General features: G+C 39.1%; 1 protein-coding gene across 2 annotated transcripts in view; it reads right to left on the reverse strand.

Moving 5' to 3' along the window:
* SAMSN1 (SAM domain, SH3 domain and nuclear localization signals 1) overlaps positions 1 to 23,313 on the reverse strand; it is a 56,059-nt gene that overhangs the window by 13,996 nt on the left and 18,750 nt on the right. Inside the window, exons 1-4 of one of the 2 annotated variants that reach the window (XM_062573025.1) lie at positions 22,112 to 22,206; positions 3,960 to 4,031; positions 3,228 to 3,383; positions 980 to 1,100 (exon numbers count right to left, since the gene is read on the reverse strand). In XM_062573025.1, coding sequence (XP_062429009.1) covers positions 980 to 1,100; positions 3,228 to 3,383; positions 3,960 to 4,031; positions 22,112 to 22,168 — 406 coding nt within the window. In that variant the 5' untranslated portion in view covers positions 22,169 to 22,206. Of the gene's footprint in view, positions 1 to 979; positions 1,101 to 3,227; positions 3,384 to 3,959; positions 4,032 to 22,111; positions 22,207 to 23,313 lie in introns of those variants that run through there. The other variant, XM_062573015.1, reaches the window with a different exon arrangement.

The following is a 23,313-nucleotide window of genomic DNA, read 5'->3' on the forward strand; positions in this document are numbered from 1 at the left end:
GTTTTATTTCATTACAGAGCTAGCTAAAACATCAAAGGAACCTGCATTGCAGAGGGAAATTTTAATCTTATCAACATTTCTGCCTGTCATTTTATCCAAGTCCAGCAATAAAATATCGGCACAGTACTTCAAGCAAATTCGAGCAAGCTCTGCAATATCCCATCCAAATATGTTTTTAGAAAACAGCAGCAGTGTGTTGGAAGTAAACTCCCATATACAATTTTCACAAATCACATCATAGAAAACGATCATAAAAATGGTTTTGTTTGAGGTGATTGCTTAAGTGCACACCTCCATCTGAGGCCAGATTAACAGCTAGCTGCAAACGGTGTGTACTGCAACTCAAGTCCCCGATTATGGCTCATGTGACGCCTGTAGTGACAGCAAAGCACTGTCATCATGGACTGCTGTGACCTGCTGCCACAACAGAACAACTGATAGGTATGTGGATACAAACTCCACTTCTCATCACAGATCCATCTGCCCTCCAATAGAGACTACCTTGTTTGGTGAGGCTTTTTGGTGGATTTACAGAGCTTCCCAGCTGCCCAGCATTTCAGATAGGCTTTTCACATTTTCTATCTGCAGAGTGAAGAACAAGCTAACAACCACCACCTCCAGCTTGTGCAGCTGGACCCAGTAACCACAACTCCACAGGTGCCAGCACTACAGCAGTGTTAGCCACAAAAATACATTTATGGCATATATACCAGCTATATTCCCCATAGTCCTTGTTTTGTTTGTTTGTTTTTAACTGCTGTTAATATCTCCACTCTTAAAAACAGTCATTTCATTTCTGGAGAGAGAGAAATCTAGTCTAGCTGCCACTCATTTGATCAAATTACACTGATCTCTCTATTATAACATATACAGATCTCTCTATTATAACATTTTGGATCATCAGCGCTGACACCCCAAACTTAAACAAAAATAATATTGAACCAATGACTGAATAGAAGTATGGATATCTTATACTTACTAGATGAGCTTTGGCCACTATTCAGGCTGTAGAGACTGTCCATAGAGTCACTGTTTTTTAGGGGGACCTTCTCTGCGTGTATTCCACCACCAGGATCACCATCATCTTTTCCTTCTTCAGTCTTCAATGCAAAATTCAGATGTTAACCACCATAAGATATGTATTATACAAACATTTGTGTTTTTTTAAATCATCATTGCCCTTGCAGTTTAAGTTGGGTTCCTTTACTAAGAACCACTCTGAGATAGAAACCATTTTAGAAGTTGATGCATGGCATTAAAGATGACTGACACCACCATTAACACACTGATCTTTGAGAAACCACTTATCTCTTCTCTCTGCCCCACTCATTTCATTCTACTCCTGTTCAAGCAGCTAAACTGATTCTCCATCTTAACAGATTACAATGGTGAATATACCACAGTAGCAACAAAGGCTTATAATGAGAAATTCAGAGGTAACCAGAAAAAAACATCTCATCTGGTTACCTCTGAGGAGGAAGCATAAAGTTTAATTTTCAAAGCACATGGTGAAGTACAAGTTGACACACCTATGTTTTGCATTGAACTTCTGAAAATCATAGGCTCTTAGAGGCACACTGGTTCCCAGGTGACAGCATTCCAGAGACAGCATGCACACATGAATGGCATCAATGTATTTTAGCACCATGCTCAGTAAGTTGCCCAATGTACAGAACATGAGCTTCAAAAACCAGGGCATTTCAGAATTAACAGAAGCCTGTCCTTCTCACAGAATCTAATGGTGTGATACACCAAATTGGCCTATTGAGGTTATAACATTAAATCACACCTCAGAAATCAAAGCTTAGAGACATAATAAATTCAAAAGAATAAGATCCATAGTTCAGTCACAGCTAAGTTAGAGATGAGCTAACAGCTAAATGAATTACAAGGAGCTTTCAAAGGAAGCAATTTCTTCAGCAAATTGCATCACATTGTCAACGGGTGTGATACCCTGATGCAACTGAGATGTCATCTAGTACTTCGGATGTTACATCAGAACATCCAGCTCTATTCGGAACATGATTACTATTCGGAAACATGTTACTCATTCATCAGTCAACTGATGAAGTCAAGTAAAGGTGACAGTGCACATATGAAGTAGAGACCCACACAGGTACATTATAAGGCATACTACCCAAATGAAAGATTATACTGGTTTTCAACAAGGACAGTGCTAGTTACACCCATCAGGAGCACAAACCATTGATTGATCAGTGGACCAGTAATAACTGTCATCAGCCGGTGTAGGAATGAAGATTGCACCATGTGTGTGCCCGGCCAGATATTTCATTGAGTTCCTGTCACATGAACAGTTGATGTAAATGTGTAGAATGTAAATGCTGGACTTTTTTCTCTCCAAAAACCATGGATTGCATCCTCCTGAATTTTGGCACAAAGTACAAGCTAAGCTAATAAAAGGGAAGTATGATAGCTTGTAAAACACTGTATTTTGGTTGCAAACTTTCTTCTTCATTTTTCTTAATTATTTGATATTGACCAAATATATGAGCTAGGATGCAGGCCTAGATAGATTTTCAGGCTGAGTCAGGATGACCAGTTCTTTTTCCTTATGTGTTTTAAAATTTGGAACTCATTGACCCAAGCCATTGAGAAAACAGGGTTTGCAGGGTGTAAAAAGGTTAGATGTTTTTATGTTTAATAAATATATTACCTTGAAGATCACTTTGATTAGATAAGGTAAAAGTAGATAAGGCATGGGAATTATCATGCACTAGGATGCTGGCTATTCTCTACAGAGTATGGGCTTTGAAAAAAATTCTTGTATTCAAAACATTTGATAAATTCTCCCATTAAAGCACTTTGTACAGGTTGAATATCACACTAGACTGGCCACTGGGTTCATCCAGCACTCCCAAACCGCACCAAGAGGTTTTTTTGTAATGTTATACAACTGTGGAATTACTGATTTTGTAAAATATGCTTCCACTTATTGATGACAAAGCAAAATCTTCAATGATATAAAACTCTTGTATCTATCTTTGGCCTTTCTGGTGTGATACTGTAAGTGTATATGTGCATGTACATTAATACACTCAGGAAAGAAAGGGTGCATATTAAAAGCTGTTTTAATTCAGTATGTGTAACCACATTTTTATGGATTCTCATAACTCATAGCTACTTGAAACATGAAAAAGGAAAAAGCATATAACATTTTTACTTCACATACATTATCATCAAATACAGTATTTCTGAGCTGTATTTACCATCTCCTCAGAGAGTGCCTTGATGTACTTTTTACCCATCTTTTTCTTCATGGTAAGGGAAATGGCTCTCATCTTCTTACCCAAGCTTCCTCCATTACTTGCTGCTTTAATTTGTGCTGCATCTCCAACATCACTTATAGTCTCCAACTCAGGTATCTGGTTTTAAATAAAAAAGTAAGAAACAACTTGTCATGAAAATAAAATTTGGTGTCCTGGAGTAAGAATTACAGAAAAAATACTTAGGATATCAATGCAATTAGGATGACTAATGTCATATCCATTTTCCTGGGATTTGTGTACTTAAACAGTTTTGCAACAAACCACTGTGTGTGTGAATGACAAAAAGAAAATATGTATTATGCTAGCAAATGTTGTTTATCTTTGTCTATGGTCTTTAATCCAAACATGAGTTTAGGGGATTTATGTAGGGTACTTGAAAACAAACAAGAAACATCTCTGGATTGCACCAATGTATAGGTTACTTCGGGAACATGCCAGCCTGAAGTGTACATCTGTCTTTTTGAAAAATTGTTTCTAATCTTCATATCAAAGTAACAAAATTTGCATATAATTTTCTTGCTCATTTTCACGAGGATTCAATCACCCAAGTAAGAGCCAGGTACATAACTGAAGTTCTCACCACTGTAAAGTTTACACACAAGTTCTCTGATGTTTTTGTGTAAGTGTCATGGGAAATTGTCATGAAGAAAGGGAAGGAGTGGTGGTACAGACCTCAGCTGAGTCATCTGCCTTTGATATCGAGTAATGTCTGAAACGGTCAAAGCTTCCAAAACTGCTTGTGCGCTGTAAAGAAACAAAAGATAGAACTTAACTTAGTGATGGTATTTTGTTATATTATTAAGACTTAAATACAACTGAAAGTCACCTGTTTCTGTTAAAAATTCCTTGCAGATTAGTAGACCATGAACTACTACAGTTAACTGGAAAAAAAACTAGGAGGTGACTAGAGGGACAAATTATGCCTGTACAGCTGGAAACATGAAAACGACTAAGAGAAATAACACTGCCTCATGTACGAATTAGGGAGTGGCTATGATCTGAGTTGCACAGCAGTTACACGCTAACGTCACTGAGTTACTTCTGGGTAACATTGCTCTCTGTGAGACTAGGACAAAACTATTTGCAGAAACCTCAAGTGAGCTAAGGAGCTGGCTACAGTGCCGCAAACTCTTGCAATTTGGTTTTATACAGTTTTCTTTCTCAACTGGGGACAGCTGCTGGTGACTGTTAAAGGCCTCCGTCAGCAGGAATTGGCTGGGACCTGTGAGAATTCTGAATATATTTTGTCTGAAATACCTACTTTGGGGAGGAAACTTTGGGCTATCATGTATCTGTTACGTAAGCTACGTAACAGAATAAGCCAGCAGGCCCTATGTTTTTTACTCAATCCTCAAATTTGAAAATCTGATTCTTAAATATAAAGGGTGCAATTTTTCCCCTGCACCACAGCTGAGCTTAACGTAAGAAAGGCTGTACTACCCGAGCTGTGCATTAAGACCATGAATGGATTGCTCTTATTTCCTTCTGATCTGGGCTCTTTCCAGCGTGGATAATCGACATGGTAAGGACGGCACAGCACATTTTTGCAACAGAGAGTGTTCTTTCTCACACAGAACTACCTGATGGGCATCGCAGGGCAGAGTCCCCTGGCACTGCCCTGCTGGATTGGCAAACTGCATAAAGCTGGCATCGATGACAAGTTGGAAGTCCCTTTTGAAATTGTGGACCTAAATCACAGCCAAAATTCTGATGTTTATCAACAATATAGTATCTTTTAAGTGCTCATTTTAAATTTTCACTAGTACTCAATACTAAGTCATGACGAACTCTTTCCTTTAATTTTCAGTCTTCCATAGTAAATGGAAGTCTTTTAATACAGTATCAGACTCCTTGAATGGGATTTATTATCTTATACCACACCATATCATCTCAGTATATATTTCAGTATCCAAACTCCTCTCTGGAGAAAGGAACAGTAAACTAAATGGCAACCCACAAACAGAATACATCTTGAATAATTTAATATGTAATGATTCGAAACTACCTGGTTACAAGGTTTCCCTGTACGGATTCTTCCATTTACCTTACCAATGTGATTTCAGCCAAAGCACTGCCTTGCTCCATTGCTCTCTTTCCACCCAGCCATACAAGCACTTTCCTTATCTGCCCAAGTTTCCACAGTGCCTGACATGCCCCTTTCCCCTGGCCTCTCCAGCTAACTCCTTCAGCTTTCCACCTGGGAACTAATCGCACAGGACTGAGAAGGGCCTGCTAGCTCTTTGGTCTGGTCAACTTGTTTCAAGAAGCTTTCAAGTCTTCTCTATCACATCAGAGCCTGAATATCTGACAGTTTTCACGAGTTTGTCTTAGACGTTATTGAGGTAGATCATCTGGTGGTTGACAGATGAGGAGGAGGATGAGGAGGAAAGGACTGGTTTCCTAGTTGGTGCATTGCCTATGTTTATGTTGTCAGACGTGTTTAATGCTGGCATGAACCTGCCTCCTGTGATGCTAATGAGAAATCACTCTGTGAACTCTAATTACACGAACACTGAGTGCTTCCAAAGATACTCCTTGCCACATCCATCCTAAGCTCCCCAGCCAGTGATGGGGCATGCTGTGGAGCTGCCATGCTCTGAAAAGCTGCAAAACCAAGGCCCTTTTTGAGCTGAGACCTAAGTAACAATTTCAGCTTCCAGCAAATTTTTGATTGCTAACACAGTGCCCTACCTGTTCTGCCCACGGCTACCAAGCTGCTCGTTCTTTACACTCTCCTTTTCTGGCTAGAGTTAGTCCTTTGAGGGACTCAGCACTAAAACTGTTGTACTCCTGATGGTGCACAGGGTGAGAAGTTGGCATTCAGGCTTAGCACTTGTGGTGTTAAGGACAGAGTGCATCAGAGCGATCCCAACTATGCAGAATACATACATGCCTCCCCAGGGTATTTCTGTTCTCAAAGGACACCATCTTATTCTGTCCCTACTCATAAAACACAAGAGGGTTCCTATCCATATTAGCTCCTTCAGCTCTTACATACAGTTGTCTTTAAATGAAAACCATATGAAAACATTTGGTCTTAAAGTCTCCATTTAAAAAGAAAGAAAAAAATAATAAAGCAGCATCCCCTGGAACACAACTGAAAATAAAAGCTCCCTGCTGTTTCTTTTCTCTGTTTTCCCCATGTTTGTTTACTAACTAGCACCTCCCCACCTCCAAAAAAAAAAAAAAAAAAAAATGTATGGACACAGCATTGGGAGAGGCCTGAGCACAAGCAGAAAGAAGAGGAAGGCATACCCACATTTTTGGGTCCATGTTCTAACTATTGTAACTTAAGAGAAACTGAGATTACTTCTTTTTTTTCCTACTAGCATTTCTGTGCATATCTAACCTGAATAAATCTTCCCAGACAAAGGTTATTTGGAGAAGCTGACCCAGATTTGTGAATATTTTTGGACAAGTAAAATGACGTATACTATTCACTAGGGAGAAAAGAAAAAAGAAAAAAAAATCACACAACTCTCCTCTTAATTGATTGTAATCTCTCAGAAAATCTCTGTTGGCTAAACACTGTAGTTTATTTGTTTGTTTTCTCTCTATGAAATTGAAAAAGGACAATTTAGCCTGTACACTCAAATTTTATCTAAAATTCCCAGAAAGACCTTTGCTATTAACTAGCTGAACAATATCCTGTGACAGGGGCTTAGCTCAATAGTATGATATAAAAACATAGCCCCAAGGATTATGGTTCTATTAGACAGGATTAACACCTTTCCCTGGCTTGTCAACCCAGCCAAATGTGCCCTGAAGCACAGAGCAGCAGGGACAGACAGGGGGTGGCTGGGGGGAGGCTGGGCTGGGATTCGCAGCAACATTGAGAAAGTATAAAATAGTTTCACGCGGTGATCTCTAAACATATCCTGACCTTTCTGTTGCATTCAATCATTTCAAGATGTCTAGTAGGAATAACCATATATTAAAGTGCAGATATGCTGCAGATACTTTACAAGGAATAAGAGGAAAAACACTGTTGATTGTTGGTCTTGCCAATAAACAGCTTGAGCACGGGGAAATCAGTTATTCTTTTTTGACCTTTGAAACAACCTTATATCCTGGATGGGCAGAAGCCTTGGGCTATTTTGTAGTGTACCTCAATGTTGCTTCATACTTATTAAATATTAATAACGGTTACAGGATGATTTCCACTATTCTAGATAATGGTCTTGTTGCACTAGAGAACACTAAATAGGGCTGCTTCAGCAATTCCTTATACTAACTTTTTCCATTAAGTAATCAATAGCTACCACCTTTTAAAAATGTATTCAACCCCATTATAGTGATAACGAAAAGTAGATTTAGAAGCCATAGGCTACAAAGGGAACAGGACTATTACTTTCAGCAGTGTCGGTCACTGCATTAGTGTCAGAGAACACCTATTCTGTGAAGATAAGGCAGGCCTTACTTCCAGGTGAAGGACAGCTTTTGGAGTAAATGCAGAACTACTAGAAAAAAAAATATGCTATTGATTTTTGATATCAATATTCTACAAAATTCAGCAATTTTGCTGGCTAAATTCATGCAAGATCTACTGATGGACAAATTAAGCAAATATGATTTTGCCCAGGAAAATCTAATGCAGGCATGTGAAAAACAAAACAAAACAAAACACACACTTATTTTTCCACAAAAGGACTGATTAAATAATGCCTACAAGTCAATGCATTAACTTTCATCCTTTCCTTTCTGGAATTCCAAATTAGCATAATGGAAAAACTCAAAGACATTTCAGTATTTTGACTCCTCCTTCCATCTTTTCCTTATAATTCCCTGAAATCCAGGAATTCTAAGTAATCATTTTAAGGAGGTAAGTGGCATTTAATTGTTGTTTATTTTAATTTGGACATTCTACAGTTTGTGCATTGGCTTGTCTGCAAATAGCCTATCATTTTCCCCAGAAAATGGCATAGTATACAAGCAGAAAAGCAGCAACAACAACAGGCTCCGCAATCCTTGCCTTTCTGTTATAAAATATGCTTCCCTCATAGAGCATGTCATAGGATAGTTTCTATGATAAACTAGCTAGAGCTTCTCCATGTCTAAAGACAACCTTTTAGCCAAAAGAGACAGCAGTTATCCTGCTAAATAACCACGTTTGCATTATTTACACTACTCACAAATCCGTTTCCCTGCACTGAGAAATTCTGGCCCATTATGTTTTGCTTCAGTCATATTCAAAATAGCATTTAAGTCCCGTGTGATGCAATGGCTTCATACTGACCCTCTCACACAAGCAAATCCCCTGAAATTCCTCCATGCATTTTTCATTTTTAGCTTCCATTCATCGCTAGATTGCCCAGACCAGGTAAGCTGTGTAGGGGCAAAAGCAGTCACTGCGAGCAGTAACAAGGGAGCTCAGCAGGCTGCCCCATTTCCTCACTCAACACACACACTTTTATTCTTTCCTCTCTGCCCAGAAGAAGCCACAGCAGCTCCCAAGAGGACAGACTGTGCCCACTACTCTGATCTTCGGAGGTAAGTGGAGGTAGGAAAGGCTCAGTATTTGATTCATTTCATCCAGTCTCTGATGTTTCTAGTCCCTTCAAAATGAGGGGACCATTCTGGGAATGAAATTAAGAGTTACCGAGGTATGTATGTATACATATTATGACTCTGCTGGCTTATTATACATCTTGCGTCAAAGAAAATTGTCTCCTACTTTCTCAGAAGGAAAGAGAGCAAATTTTAACTTTTGGGATGTTCTGTGCAGAGAAGAAAAAACGCTCACTACTGTATAATGAATTACTATTTGCATACACAATTCAGAAAATCTCAAAAATGTAATGAAGAAGTGAGAGGAAAAAAAAAAGATATCATGCTCTCCCTCCCTTAGAGATTTTTCATATTTACACATTAGTTACACATATAGAACATGTGACCACTAACCAAGCTATTAATATTACTTTATAGCCCACACAAAATGCGGCCTAAATCTTGTACTTCTCCAGTCAAATGCAATAAAAAAGATACACCTTGTTCTTGCTAACTCAAATAGGGCAATCTACTGAAATGGCATTTTTAACTGGCTTAAAAATGACTCCATAAAAGACTCTGTTTGTTAGCGTGGCCTGGTATTCAGTAACTGTATGGAAGTGGGGAGACAGAAACAGAGAGGTCTTGGAACAAAACTGCAACTACGAAGCATCAGAGCAAACACTCTGAGTTTAATGACAGAAAATTACCAGAAAATAAAAAGGCGTATATAAAAAAAATGAGTTAATCATAGTTAACACTCTTTCAGGTCAACCAACACCATGCTTTAAAGTAAACATTGAGCAGCTGTTTTATCAGACTATCTGTTACCAGCTGCAGCCTCATCTCAAGCCATAACTGATGCTCGCATAAAACTTGTGGCTCCTGATAACTCACTCTGCATGTCAGCATTTCCCCTAGAAACTTGGTTTCTCCAGTGGTTTCCAAACTGTAGCCTCGTCCTGAAGATGCTTTGTACAAGGGACTGGCTCAGCTGAGAGCGAGAAAGAAGCTGGAGTTTAGAAAGGCAAACAAGGACAGGTCGGCTTGCAGGAGCGGAGCCCGTTTCTGCACGCCTCCTTCTGCAAGGCACGAAGCCCAGAGGGAGCCCGAGCAAAAATGGCAATTCCCCCCGGCAAAAAATGTTTGTATTGGTTTAACAAGGTGGTGAGGAACTAAATAAAGAGGTAATTTAAGAAACAGTGGTCTTACCGGTAAAAATGTTTTTTACAAGGGAGTTTTACAAAATGTGGAAGGGGGAGGGACCCGATGCCTCATTCCTTAAATGCACATTGACCCTGAATTTTAAACACCTGCCTGATTACTGCAGAGCGCTCCCAGCTCCCTGTGAGAAAAGGCACTGCATGTGCTCTTTTGGCAATCTGTCCAATTCTGGGAGTGTGCACACAGGTATCTGCAATAATTATGTAATTAAGACTTTATTATTTATATGACATTTAATTAAAAGTGACTTTCAGTGGCACACAAAACCATGAAAAGAAAATGACTTTAAAAGAAGGTTAAGGATGTGTGACAAACTCCGAGGAGCTATGAAAGTGACAGTAAAGGACTTGGCACGATGTGCACTTCTACTGCACTGTTATCCTTTTTCACCCTTCATTTACACGTGGGCAGAAACAGCTAGGGACAAACCTTGAAACCCACCTTCCGCAAAACCATGACTGCAGTAAAGGAGAGTGTTGTCCGAGTAAAGACTGGTTAAAGAACTGCTGGCTTTGATCTTTAATCCCTTAAATACCAGCATCTTTTCTCTCTTGAAATGCCCCCCTCCCTGAACCAGACCAATTCACATGCAAATTCCCATATTTTAAATGAATCACCTTGTTTTAATTAAAGTGCTTCCGCTACTTACTTATACACCACGGTTTTGTTAACGCTGCGTGTTATCTAGGCCCTGATCTTGCAGAGTGCAATTGGATTTCTCAGGTGAGAGAAATTGCTCACGGGCACATCTGCAGGACAGGCTTCACAAAAACAAGAAAATGCACACACCGAAGATGCATCAAGAAGATTGCACTCCCAGAGCACTCCATTCCAAAGGGAACCCAGGGCCTGTCCAGCGCACATGGAGTAGAACAGGGTTTGAGGCCCACGTGCTCTCCTAGCCGAGGTAGGAGTTGCCTATACGTGCTCATTACTGAATGCTGCCATGCTAGGATGTAAGAAGCAATAAGGAACCTACCACCTCTTTGTGCTGCAGACAGACCATACAGAGGATAGTTCAGGGAAACGCAGCATGTCAGAGGGCTTTGCTTTTCCTTTCTGCAACGTCGAAAAGCGACTGCAGCTGCTGATTGTGGCGTACTTGCCTGCCAACCCCAGAGCAAAGAAGCAAGGGAGAGGCAGATACTGCCTGGTGTGATGGTGTTTTGATCAGCAGCTCTGAGACTGCTGCACCACTGCCATACATGACCCTTTACAGAGATTATCTTGATGGCGAGTCAAACCCCCTTGTGTAGCTTATGCTTCATTCACGCACAACGTGGGAGCTGGTCCCGCTCCCAGGGAGGTCACCGAGAACGAAATGCAGTTTCTACACTCCTTGGTAGGGAGAGGCACAGATACTCCTTTGAATGACCTTGCAAAGGGAACTAAGATTAAAAGGTAACCTCTAAGCCACAGTTAAATCTGACCATCACGGACGCTCGTTTGGTTTTTGAAGAGTAAGCAAACTTTCAAAAACCTTTTTACAAGTTTTACTGCAGTCCTACAGACTTATCCTTGAAAACAGGTAATGACCAACAATAAGCTAATTCGAAGAAAGTTGGGGGGGGGGAATAGAGTTAGTTTTTATTACTTTTAAATGAGTGTTTGATACATCATGTTGGTTCCCCTGATTAATGTTCACAGCAAACTCAGCCATTGGAGTTGTAATGTTTCTGCAAGCTTCCCTACAGCAAAGCTTAGCCATTAATTCAGTGGCATATGTCAGCTCAGCAGAGCAAGGTCACTCTTCTCTTTCAAGGGGAACCTTTTTAGAAATAATAAAACTGACAGAAAGTTCTTTTTTGCATGCTTTATGTCACCTGAGGTTGAGTGCTGCAGTTAATATCACAGAGCTTATAAACATTCCCATCTTCAGCAGTCTTCAACCCCACTGAGCTTTTGAAACTTAATTTTTTTTCCTTTTTTTTCTGGGGGGAGGGAGGGACAGGCAGAGGGAGCTAATGACAGTTTTATCTGGGACAGATATACTGTATGTAATGCTAAATGAGTGAAAAAAATGAACAAATCTTTTCTTAGGCTCTTTAGAGGAGAAATTTTGGAAACCATTAAGATATTGCTGATATTGTAGTTTGCATTTAGGATGTTAGTACTAAGAAAAGAAGATGTAGCATTAAGGACTTTATCTCCATGTGTGTTTCCACCTTTGGCTAAAAGGAGTGAACATTTTCTTAAATATTACTGGTTCTTCTTGTTTTCATTTTATTGTCAAAAGGCTGGAAATATAAATAAGCACATAATGTAAACAAGAACACAATATTAATTGATATATTTATAGAATCATTTTAAAATAAAGTAAGCAAAGATGTGTTAGTCATCTGTTATGATGGCTAATTGCAACTGGAACTTATTTATTGGGATACAAATATTGCAGAACATGATAAACAAGAACTAACTGAAGAATAAGATCTAAACAATAGGCCAATTTTTCCCCCTCGTTATCTCCCTTCAGACATCCTGACTACCTTTGATTAATGAATCTGCAGATAGATTAGCTGAAATTGCCTTAATGAAGCTGCAGTATAGTGGAGAGGCAAAATTCAGAACACTATCTGCCATCAGTCACTGAATTTTAGTGCTTCATCAAATTAATATCACCATTTATTTACATTATTTTTATCTTGGAGAACAATTAAAAAAAAGCCACAAACAAAAATTATTCGTGTTAGAGTTGTAATCCTTGACTCCTTTACAATGATGACCAATGTCACTGCCTTTTTTTTTTTTTTTTTCCCTCTCCCCCCTCCCTTCTTTCCTCTTCATCTATTCTCCCGTCAGAAGCTTGACTTCCTGCATTTGCTTATTGCCATCCATGGGCCAAAGTTGTCTTTACCATCCCATTGAAGGTACTGGCACACTTGTCATTTCACTGAAGCCTCCCAACTGCACATGCATGCACAAAATATGCCTGGGAATCCAAAATATGCTCACTGAAAATTTGAATTCATAAAATAAATTTGATAAGCTTTTGGCATTGAGACCACTAAGCTGAAAGAAGGCTTCCAGCTCAGACTTTCTTAGTGATTTAGCAATGCCTAAAAATACTTCTTAGTACAGGAGATATGACAAGTTAAATTCCGGGTTTATTGCTCCTGTAACATAAGTTCCATAACTGCAATTCCAGGAGAAAAATATGTAGTCTTCTGAAGACGAGATAGCATCCTAATTCTGTTCAGGACATTTTTATACCAGAAATGAATGAATGCAAGCAACAGCTCCCTGGGGGTGCTGGATACAGCAAATGGCATAAGTCTAGTACTGGCGCATCAGTTCCCCTCTCTCCATTCAATTATCTCTGTGGCAGTGGGGTGGTTGTGATTGCAGCTCAGTGGAAAACTACGGTTTCATTTCACAGAAGACAAATGAACTAGATACTCGAACTGCATTTTCGTTGTGATGCAGGGCAAAACAAACTAAGTTTTTCTTCCCCTCCTGTTCCTCCAGCCTCCATGAAAAACATGTGTAACAGAGAGCCACACAAATAAGATGGTTCACGCAAGCGAGAGATCTCATCTCTGCGCTCTCAAGGCACAGACACCAGGAAGCACTTTTAGCTGCTGTGTGAAGTCCACACTCAAGGCCATACTCCAGATTAGGTCTATAACTGTGGAGGTAATTACACCAGCTACAAGGTTTTAAGCCTTCTTGAGCAGATAGGAACCTTTTCACTCTTCCCATACCCTCAGATACTAACCAATATCCCATACACGTGATTTTCACATACTGTACTCACATAGACAGAATTACTCTCCAGTGCTACAAAAGGCATTCATCAAGCACAAGTAAGAACCACAACAGAGAAGGGAATAAAACCACAGAAATATCCCACCAGATGGTATCAAAACAGTCTTGCCTCATACTTGTGATTACAACTGACTGCCCACTCAACTGTCAACAGTCATTTTATACACTTGCTTCACAGGCTCTGAGCTGTTCATCCATCAGTGAACCAAATGCCCTCTTTGACTCTATAAAGCCCTTTTTGGGCTTCACATCTGACCTTAAAAAAGGAGACAGACAGACAGACTAATGAGAGAAAAACAGCTCAGCTGTGGAGAGTGAAAGCAATTCATGAGAGGTAAAGCTCAACATCCGTTTTGCACAGGTGAAGACAGCAGAGAATCAAGCTTTGTGAGGTCTTTCAGCTTTTCAGCCACCTTGTCATCTCATCTTCACACATCTGCTTTTGGCTGTGTTGTTGCTAAGCAAAGCAGATTCCTTTATCTCACTGCTACAGGCTGTGATGAAGCTCCATCTCAGTCTCAAATGGAAAACAAGACACTGCAGCATCATTTTCCCTTGCTTTCTGGTTGAGCAACACTCCAGTGGTAATTCTTCTGCCTGAAGATGCCATGAGAAACCTGACAAAAATACCCCAAACCAAGTACTCAGGTATTCCAGTAGCCCCAGATCTCACTTATCTTTCAGCATACTAGGAGAGCAATCCCACAACACCCTTTGAATGAAGTTAGCATAAGCAAGTAGAGGAACTTCCTACAGTTCTCAAGCAAGTAACCATTCTGCATGCAATGGAATCTGAGGACAGGAGAGTGAGTTTACATTGATTTTCTTATGAAGAGATAATAAAAGAAATGAAGGCATAAAAGGGTAGAAGGGGGACTAAGAATGTATAAAGAAGACATAATGGTGCAGAATATCATTTGCATGTCCAGATCTTCTCAGAGAAGGGCTTTCTTGTCAGCCTCTGAATTCTGGATGATGGTTAAAGATGACAAACTCTTTGTTGTTGACATTCACCTTACCAAAAAGATGACGATGCTTGTTAGGACTGTCAATCAAGAAACTTAGAGACTGTATACAGGTGAAGTTGTTACCCATCTTTCTGTATATCCATGGAATAAACTAAAGAGATACAAAGAAAAAAATGGCAGTGTGGTGTGTATACGTATGGTCAAAGAAGGAGTTTGCTGAAGCAGTTCAAAATCTCCAGACTCTTCCCTAGGACGGAACTTCAGCCTCAGATTAGAGAAGAAGAAAAAAAGTAAGAATGTGCTTTTAGACACACTGTAAGTAGAGGAAGACATAAAAACCTAGAAAGGTAACGGTGGATATACATCAGAGATTTCACTTGGAAAAAAGCTGTTGATGATTTATCTTCCTTTAGAATACCAATACACATGCACACCATCTCCTTCATCTGATATGTAAAACACAGTTTTCCATTTCCATGATTATTTAAAGGGTACATGACTAAATATTCAGAGCGTATGTAATCTGCAGCCTTGTACAAAGCAGCAAAACATCTGAGTAAAAACACTGACATTTCTAATTTATGGAAAACAGTGCAACTGTTCCTAATATTGAAAGTAACTCTGCTGTCTCTGCTGCAAGCTTTCAGAAGATAAAGGTCAAGGGATATTGTGAGAACAGAGGCCCAGAATACTTTTGTTTTCTTTTCCTGGAATAGTTAACACCTGTGATTCCAGCCCACATCAAATGGCTTATTCTTCTAGCTAAGGTGTTTGTAGCCATCCACAAATTGCTGGCAGTGATTACCTTATAATGACTTAAATTTTTAAACGCTCTGACTAGAAGAATGTTTAAAACCTGTGAAGAACTGTAGGCTACATCCTCTGCCTTTCTTATCCCCACACAGCTACTGCTGGTTTTCAAGAAATGATGGATCTCCTGGCCAATGTTAGATTTGGGATCTTTTTGGTTTTCTAAGAAACATGATATTGAAGTAAGTCAAGTGCTCTACAAAACTACTTAAAGAATTAGGAGATAGATAGGTTTAGTGGATGTATGCTGATTTACTTCACCTCAGTGTTTGTGTTGCAGTATTTATCAGAGGTTGCAGTTATATGCTGATGTGTTTGAAAGTTCAGTTTTCAAAAATGGCCTTAGAAGGGAGTTCAGGCATGTTCCTTGAATTGCTTTTGCTTTCTTAGCGGAAACAAACAATAAATTTAACTGAGATTGTTACTATAAGCAAAAGTTATGTTTCTGTGAAAATATTTCCTTCAGGAAATTTGTTTTTACTTGTTGTAAAATACTCAAATGTTTAAGGATTTAAGCCTGGCTAGTATGCAGAATCAAGACAAGGAATTAGTTTTTCCACAAAGTTGGTCAACATTTAGAAGGTGCTAAAATCAAGGGAATTCTCTGCTACAAGGGGCCGGGACTGGACCAGGCCACAGATGTTCTCTCTTTTTCCTCTGGCAGATGTGGTAGTCAATTGTTGTGCTGACCCTCAATGTACCTATACATCAATAATCTGAACACCAAAATGAGGAGTCCAGACATCTTCATCCGGTCTTCTCCAAGGGAGAGAAGACTGTTATTTCCCCCCAAGACCACACAAAAAAATAGAATTTTAGAACCCTTTATAACATATACATTAACACACAAACATTAGACACAAACATTAAGTATTAAGTATTAAGCATTAAGACACAAACAACCTGGAAAAAAACTTTTCTGAGCCTGCTGTTGATGTTGACAAATGCCCCTCCCCCCCAAAAAAAATTAATGTATTTTGGCAGATGATCAATACTTAGAAACAAGATCCTAATACAAATGAAAGAAGAGATGTAAGAAGAGCAGTAGTATGATTGTGAAACCTTCCACTAACACAAGAAAAATAATCCAAGGTTAACTCTAACCTTGTTCTAGTTTTTTATGAAGCCTGAGGGAGACAGGAAACACTTTTTGAAGAGTCACCTGCAATCTCTTTATTCCCCATCTACACATACATGGTTACTTCTTGTATTTTTTTTTTCCTTTCTCCAAACCTCTTTGGTTAAAGGCCCACAGGTATTTCCACTACAAACCAGATTCTTAAAACTACTTCCCAGATGTTGTCATCTGTGTCTGGTTATTTTAACAGAGTTCAAATGTATTTTGACAAACAGTCTTTCTTCAAGAGGCAGCGCAGTAAAGACCTTTAATGACAGAACTATGTGTCATCTTTGCCTATGAGCATAAATTTGCACAGCGGGCAGTACGGTGAAAACAGCTTATCATCAACTCATCACCTCTCATCATTGTTAGAATGAAATGCAAATGGAAGCGAACATCACTTCAGTCATGGTTGTGAAAATTAGCATCTGTGACATTAACAGTGGCTCATTTATTATGCACTCAAAATTTCAGGGGGAAAGAAGAGAATATAAAACTTGCTATTTTCAGAACTGTACCAGTCTATACCTTTGAAATAAAATTAAAACCTCAGCTTTCCCCACTCAAGGATAAATCCTATTTAATATTCATTAACACTGAGCAATCTCTTCAGTGCAGATCTTGTCCTACAGAAGATCTAATTATGTCATGAATTATTTTTGGTGTTTGCTGTACCTATTTTCTAGTTTCTGTTCTTTAATACGTATTCCCTATTAGAGAATGCCGCATAAGCCACAGTTTGAGAAAAAAAGCAGCACCAGAAAACTTGCTTATAGCATCTGTCTGCACTACAGGCTCCAAACACTTAGTCAAGTGATAAACTTTACTCAGATGACAAATCCTGTTGAAATCAATGGGATCACAACCAATTTACTCATTTAAGTGCCTTCCGAATCAGGCCTTCTGTGAAGAATATATACAAAAGGGAAATCCTGGCCTTATTAAATCTATGGCAAAATGTGCAGTGATTTCCATGGAGGCATGTTTAATTTAAAGCTTATAAAAAGTAAAATTGTTGGTATAAAATAGTACTAGGGAATAAAATTGCACAGTAAAATATTTTCTTGCATCAGATTTGCCTCTTTGTTCTCATAATCCTGAAAATAAATAATAGCTTATCATCTAAATAAAGTATCATGGATGTAATTAGAAGCTTGAACATCTTTTTGCCTAAGCAAAATATAGTGACACTGACCCTGAATTGTTGAGCCTCAAAGCTAAGCTGAGTGTCAAGCACTAAGTGTATTTGGAAGCAGAATAAGAGAACTAAAATTTTTCAAACCTTTAGCATAAATATAGCTCTGCTGTCATGTAAAATAATCACACAAGACTTTCTTCAATTGAGCTGGGAAAAAATGGCATAAAGTTGTATTTGCTTCAGTTTGAACTAAAGTTGAGAGTCATCATGCAGTTCTTAAATTTACCCTATTTGTAGGAATTTCGGAGAGAGAAAGAAAGGAATAGGTGTGCAAGACCAATGCAGGGAGCTTTTACAGATTATTTGCACCTCCCACTATCATTCACACCTGGTCAAAGGTGTAAAACAGTGCAAAGTGGAATGCAGAGTAGCTGCAAAATGCTTTAAAAAGAGGACTAACGTTTTTTTGTTCTTGTGGTGCCACGCTATGGTGCTGCCCAAAGGATAGAAGAGAGGACTTGATCTTCTATTATTTCTTAGAATGGTTTTCTTACTGCCTTTCTAAACCTGCTTCACATTGTTCCCCAGACACATACTTGGAAATCTGTAATGTCATAAGCGCCAAAGGCTAAAATATAGGTGATTTCAGACGATGTTGTTTCCTTCTCTAAAACAACTGTCCTTCTCCTCTACTCTCTAAGAAGCTCAGACCTATAGCTGAAATACATCTAGAAAAAGCATCCACCCCCCTGCGTGTTATAATAATCTTCTGCTTTGCAACTAAAGCTCCACATTTATGGGAGCCCTGGGCTATCTCTGCAATGAGCTGCTGGGTCTGAGGCTGACTTGGGGAGATCGGTGTGACTGTGCATCGCATGGCTAGGTGCAAGACCTAGTTTGTTTGACCTCTCCAGCCCCAAAATAATACCATAGCTCAGAAGAGCTACACCAAGTAAAAAGTCCTGTCCTAGCTGACTGCAAAGAAAGGGGGGGGGGGAGGGGGGCAAGAGAGGATGGAAAGGAGGCACTGAAAGCGAGCTGTCTCTTGTTGGATGCATTGATGGGAGGTGCACAGGCTCCATTAGGACAGAAGAGTCATTTAAGGACCTGGACAGAGAGAGAGAGGTTAGAATAGAAAGAGGGTAGGTTTGAAAGAGACAGCTGAACCCTACAGATAAACTGAATTTCTCCAAAAACATTTACAGTCTTTTTAAGCCTTAGGACTTTTCCTTCAGATTTCAACTGTACAGGCCCTTAGCTGATGTATAAGGTACAAAGGGATAATTCCACAGCAGGAAATGCAGCTACAATGTTAAACATTAGCAAAAGATCAGAATCCCTCCAGTACCTCTTTTGAAAACACATCTCCATAAGCTGGTAGTCAATTTAACCAGATGGATTAAAAAATAAAAAATTGTTACAACCCTCTCCCTGCAAACCCCACAATTTTTCTTTACATTTTATGAGATACAGTATACTTCAGGATGACACCATGTGTAGAAAATTTTTGCTCAAAATTGAATATTTATTTAGTTTTTATATAAAACATACGCTAGTTCTATAATACATAATCCCTGAATATGCATAAGCTGCCAGAAATGTGAAGTGGTTATTACTGCAGTACTATAGAAATACTGTATAAGGAATAATTACTCTATAAGTAATAACTACGAACACTGATATTTCATAGCAGTGGACAAGTAGCAGCCTTTTAATAGCAGAAACTGAGAGCTGTAAGATGCTACTTTTTATCTAACTAGCATCTAACACATCTGCAGAAGTCCCTTAAGCACTACAAAAATAAGCAAGGTAAAGTAAATGCATTTCACACTGAGAACAGGCACCTAGATACTGAATATCTACAGTACTCCTGCACTGCCCATTGACTTGCCCACCACTATGAAAAGCTTCATACGGATAAGGACAGCAGATTGCCTAGAGAGGGGTTGACACCAGCCTTGCATGGTTTTCCTTCATCCCCATCAAAGTGCATAACTGGATGCCAAACACTCTTCTTGGACATCAGCTACGTACATACATGGGACATCTACATTTCACATTAGGAAGTAATACAAAAATAAAGACTTAAAAAGAAAAACCTGGTAAAATACTTAAATTAATTCACAGAAATTCATACAAATGGTAAAGACAACTGGTCACTGTGGATAAGATTCAGTTGCCTAAAAGCATAGTTTGGGTGTCATCTTAGAGGGCCTAAAGTAGCAAACCTGACCTTCATGCAACACTCCAGATCATGGTTCTCCCACAGGTCTTGTGTCCTATCTGCCAGCCCCCTGTGAATGTCCTGGGTACACTAGAGGGCCTAAGATGGCCACCTAAAGGCAAGGGGAGATAGCCCAAGGCCCCCACCATGACAACAATATCCTGCCCTGGGAGTATAAGGACATACCTGAATTTGTCTGTGTAAAAGCAGGGTAGCCAGGAAATTATCTAAGGAAGTCACTTGCGAAATTCTGTAACTTCTGCCATGAGGTAAAGACCTGCGCCACATGTTACCCAATTCTACATTGAGTAAGTTAGGTATCTGCCTTGCTTAAATGATGCACATTCCGAAACGTGCTTCAATGAACTAAGATAATATATTTTGTGTGATGGCTGGGGCTCTCTCCTCCCACACCTTTTTTTCTGAATAGCACCTCCAGCAAAACATTCTCACTGTGGAAAGTTCACACAACTCTGTGCAAAAGTGGGCCTATAGGAGGTGAAGTGTTTCAATCCTGAGCCACTTCACCAGGACCTTTCAATTTTTGTAAATATTTACAACAGACAAAATCAGCACAGCAAAGTCAGCAGGTCTGACAATCCAGCATTCTGTTTAGACACATTTTATCCCTGCTTTAAACATATGGTGAATCAAATCCATGAACTTGATATATATTTTTTGAAAAGCCACAATGCCAGCATTTTAATAGCATGGCGTGCATTCATGAATGAATAACCAACCGTGGGAAAAAAAATCGGTTGTTTGTTAAGGAAAGTGTTACTCTGGAAGATGAGAATGGCCAAACCTGGATTTTGCCAATATTTAACAGAAAAAAAGTAAAGCCTATCCACAGAGTGTCTCATGCTCGTTTCTTGTTTAACGTATCATTTCATTACCTAGTACTTATACTGCTTCCCCACTTATAGAATGATAATTGAACATAAGAAAATACATAACATATAAACAATTTAAATGCTTAAAAAACATACAAGGCAATAATCTAGAGCTGTTTCAAATCTATGGAAAAAACATTAATTTTAATCATTAATGAATCATAGTCTGAAACTGCAAGTGTGATACATAAAAGCCAGTGCTGGGTAAAGCCAGAAAATATTCTTGATGAAATAGTCTGCAGTATTCTTTCAGTACTCAGAAGTCAGAAAGTCAGGTATATTCCCAAACAATGAGAAAATAGGTCCATAAACTAGCTGACACTGAGTTAAGAGCAGAGAGATGCCGAAAGGGGCTTTCTAATCTTAGTTAAATTTTCAGTGCTGGCAATTTGAAATAGAAATGAAAACTGAAGGGTTTGGGTCTAGCAGTAGTCATTTCTCTCCCTGCTCACAATACACTTTTAAAGGCCATTCTGCACCTAGTCCTAGGGACTGAGATAAATTCCCAAGGCAGGATACATACTTATGCGTCTTGGAAAACACTTAACTTTCTGTCTTGCAACATTAGATTGTAGAAAGTGTCCACTGTAGCACGTTATCAATTAATTCAGAGTATTTTTTTCAGGCTGAAAGTATAAGCATTTCTAGAAAAGTGAAGATAATGAGCACTGATTGCCAAGGGCCTTCTCCTCTTTTTGTTATGATGATGAAAAAGCAAATTTATTAAAATAAGCTACAAATGTAATAATGTTTCTTATCCATCACTAATTCTCACATGCTTTCTTGGGACATCCTCAGATAAAAAGGGAGATAGGGGATTTTTGTGAGCCCCTCTGTTAAAGCACTGACACAGAACATATCACAATGGACAAAGACCACTACCAGGACCCTTTAACACAACAACAGCACCTTCATAAGAATGATTCCTTGAACTGGATCATTACATTTCTAAACTGAATATATACAAATAGATTATGGAGATTATACCAGTGAAATACTGCCCAACACATCAAGAAATTCTGAAGTACTCATGGTCATATTTTCCAGCTCCACATTTCTGTAGAGGCTGCAAAATCTTCAGAGCTACTCTGCTGCATTATGATCAGTCTTGGACCCTTTCAAACATCTTGTAAACACTTCCCTTAAAAATTGTGAAGAATTCCCTTTATTGTTAATATAACTCAAATGTTCCTACCTTCGGCTTTTGAGTCTTCTCCTTATCAGACACGTTGGATGGTTTTCTCTTCAACATGTTTAATTCAGGTTTATCCAACAGATGGGCAACTGCCTCTAGTTTGCAACCAAACTGAGTACGACAACACGTACTGCACAAGTGTACATCAGTTACAGCAGTTCCTCATTCTGTCAGGATGTGACTTCAGCCAGCCACTTTGCAGAATGGGTGAGCAAGTTGAAATAGTTGTTTGGGGAGGGAGTTAGGAAGGAAGAGAGGAAGTGACGGGGAAAGAGAAAAGTGCACTAAGGAGCATTACTGAAGATGGGGACAGGTTCAGAGTGAGAAATGCTTTAAGGGTATTCCCTTCGGTGTCACCAACAGGTCTCACTAAGACTTTGCACAATCTCAAGAAAATGAAAATCCACCACTTCTCTCTCATTTCTCCCCCCCCCCTCCCCCCAGCCTTGTGGCACTAACTGCACCCTTCATTTCAACCTTTGCTGGAACTAAAATGTGAAGAAGTTGTACTGCTGTTTGAGCTTCAAGCAATTCTGTTTTCCAGAAGATTTGCACTGCACTATGCTACCTCATTGAGCTGTTCCTTAACTCCTCCCTTTCTTAGCTCTATAGCAATGCAGTAACTGCAGAGAGATTAAAGGACACTATTTTGCAGAAAAAGAACACTTTCTAAAGCCACCTTTATCCCCCACCCCCCATAGCAGAATATTTTTTGGCCTTTAACCACAAAATTTGGACACCCTGAAAGGCCACTTCTCAGTCCTCCACTGTCACTGATTTGATGGCAAAGTTAGAGGGTGAAGCAGCAAGTCTTACAACAAAGAGTCAGAGGAGAATAACAAATTTAAGTCCTTTTTTTCTGCCTTTAAACACAGCCAAGAAGCTAAAAAAAAACAGTGGAGGTATTAAGACTGAGCTTTGAATTCATGCTTCATTCTGTTTGATATTATTTGCCAAAGTCAAACAAACAAACAAAATGCCTGAGTATCCTAAAAATAACTTATCTAATTATGAATAATTGCCCACAAAACCTGAAACCATCCCAAATTCCCTACTTTTTGCTGAAAGAGGGAGATGAATTCTCAATTTCAAACCCAAAACTTTTGAGTCACACATACAGCTTCAATTAAATATTGGTTCAATGTTCTACAAATGGATCAAGAAAGCTATTTCAAAGTAAGCTGTAGAAAGAGCTACTGAAT

The sequence above is a fragment of the Rhea pennata genome, chromosome 1 (assembly GCF_028389875.1).
Source record: "Rhea pennata isolate bPtePen1 chromosome 1, bPtePen1.pri, whole genome shotgun sequence".
NCBI classification, from domain to species: domain Eukaryota; kingdom Metazoa; phylum Chordata; class Aves; order Rheiformes; family Rheidae; genus Rhea; species Rhea pennata.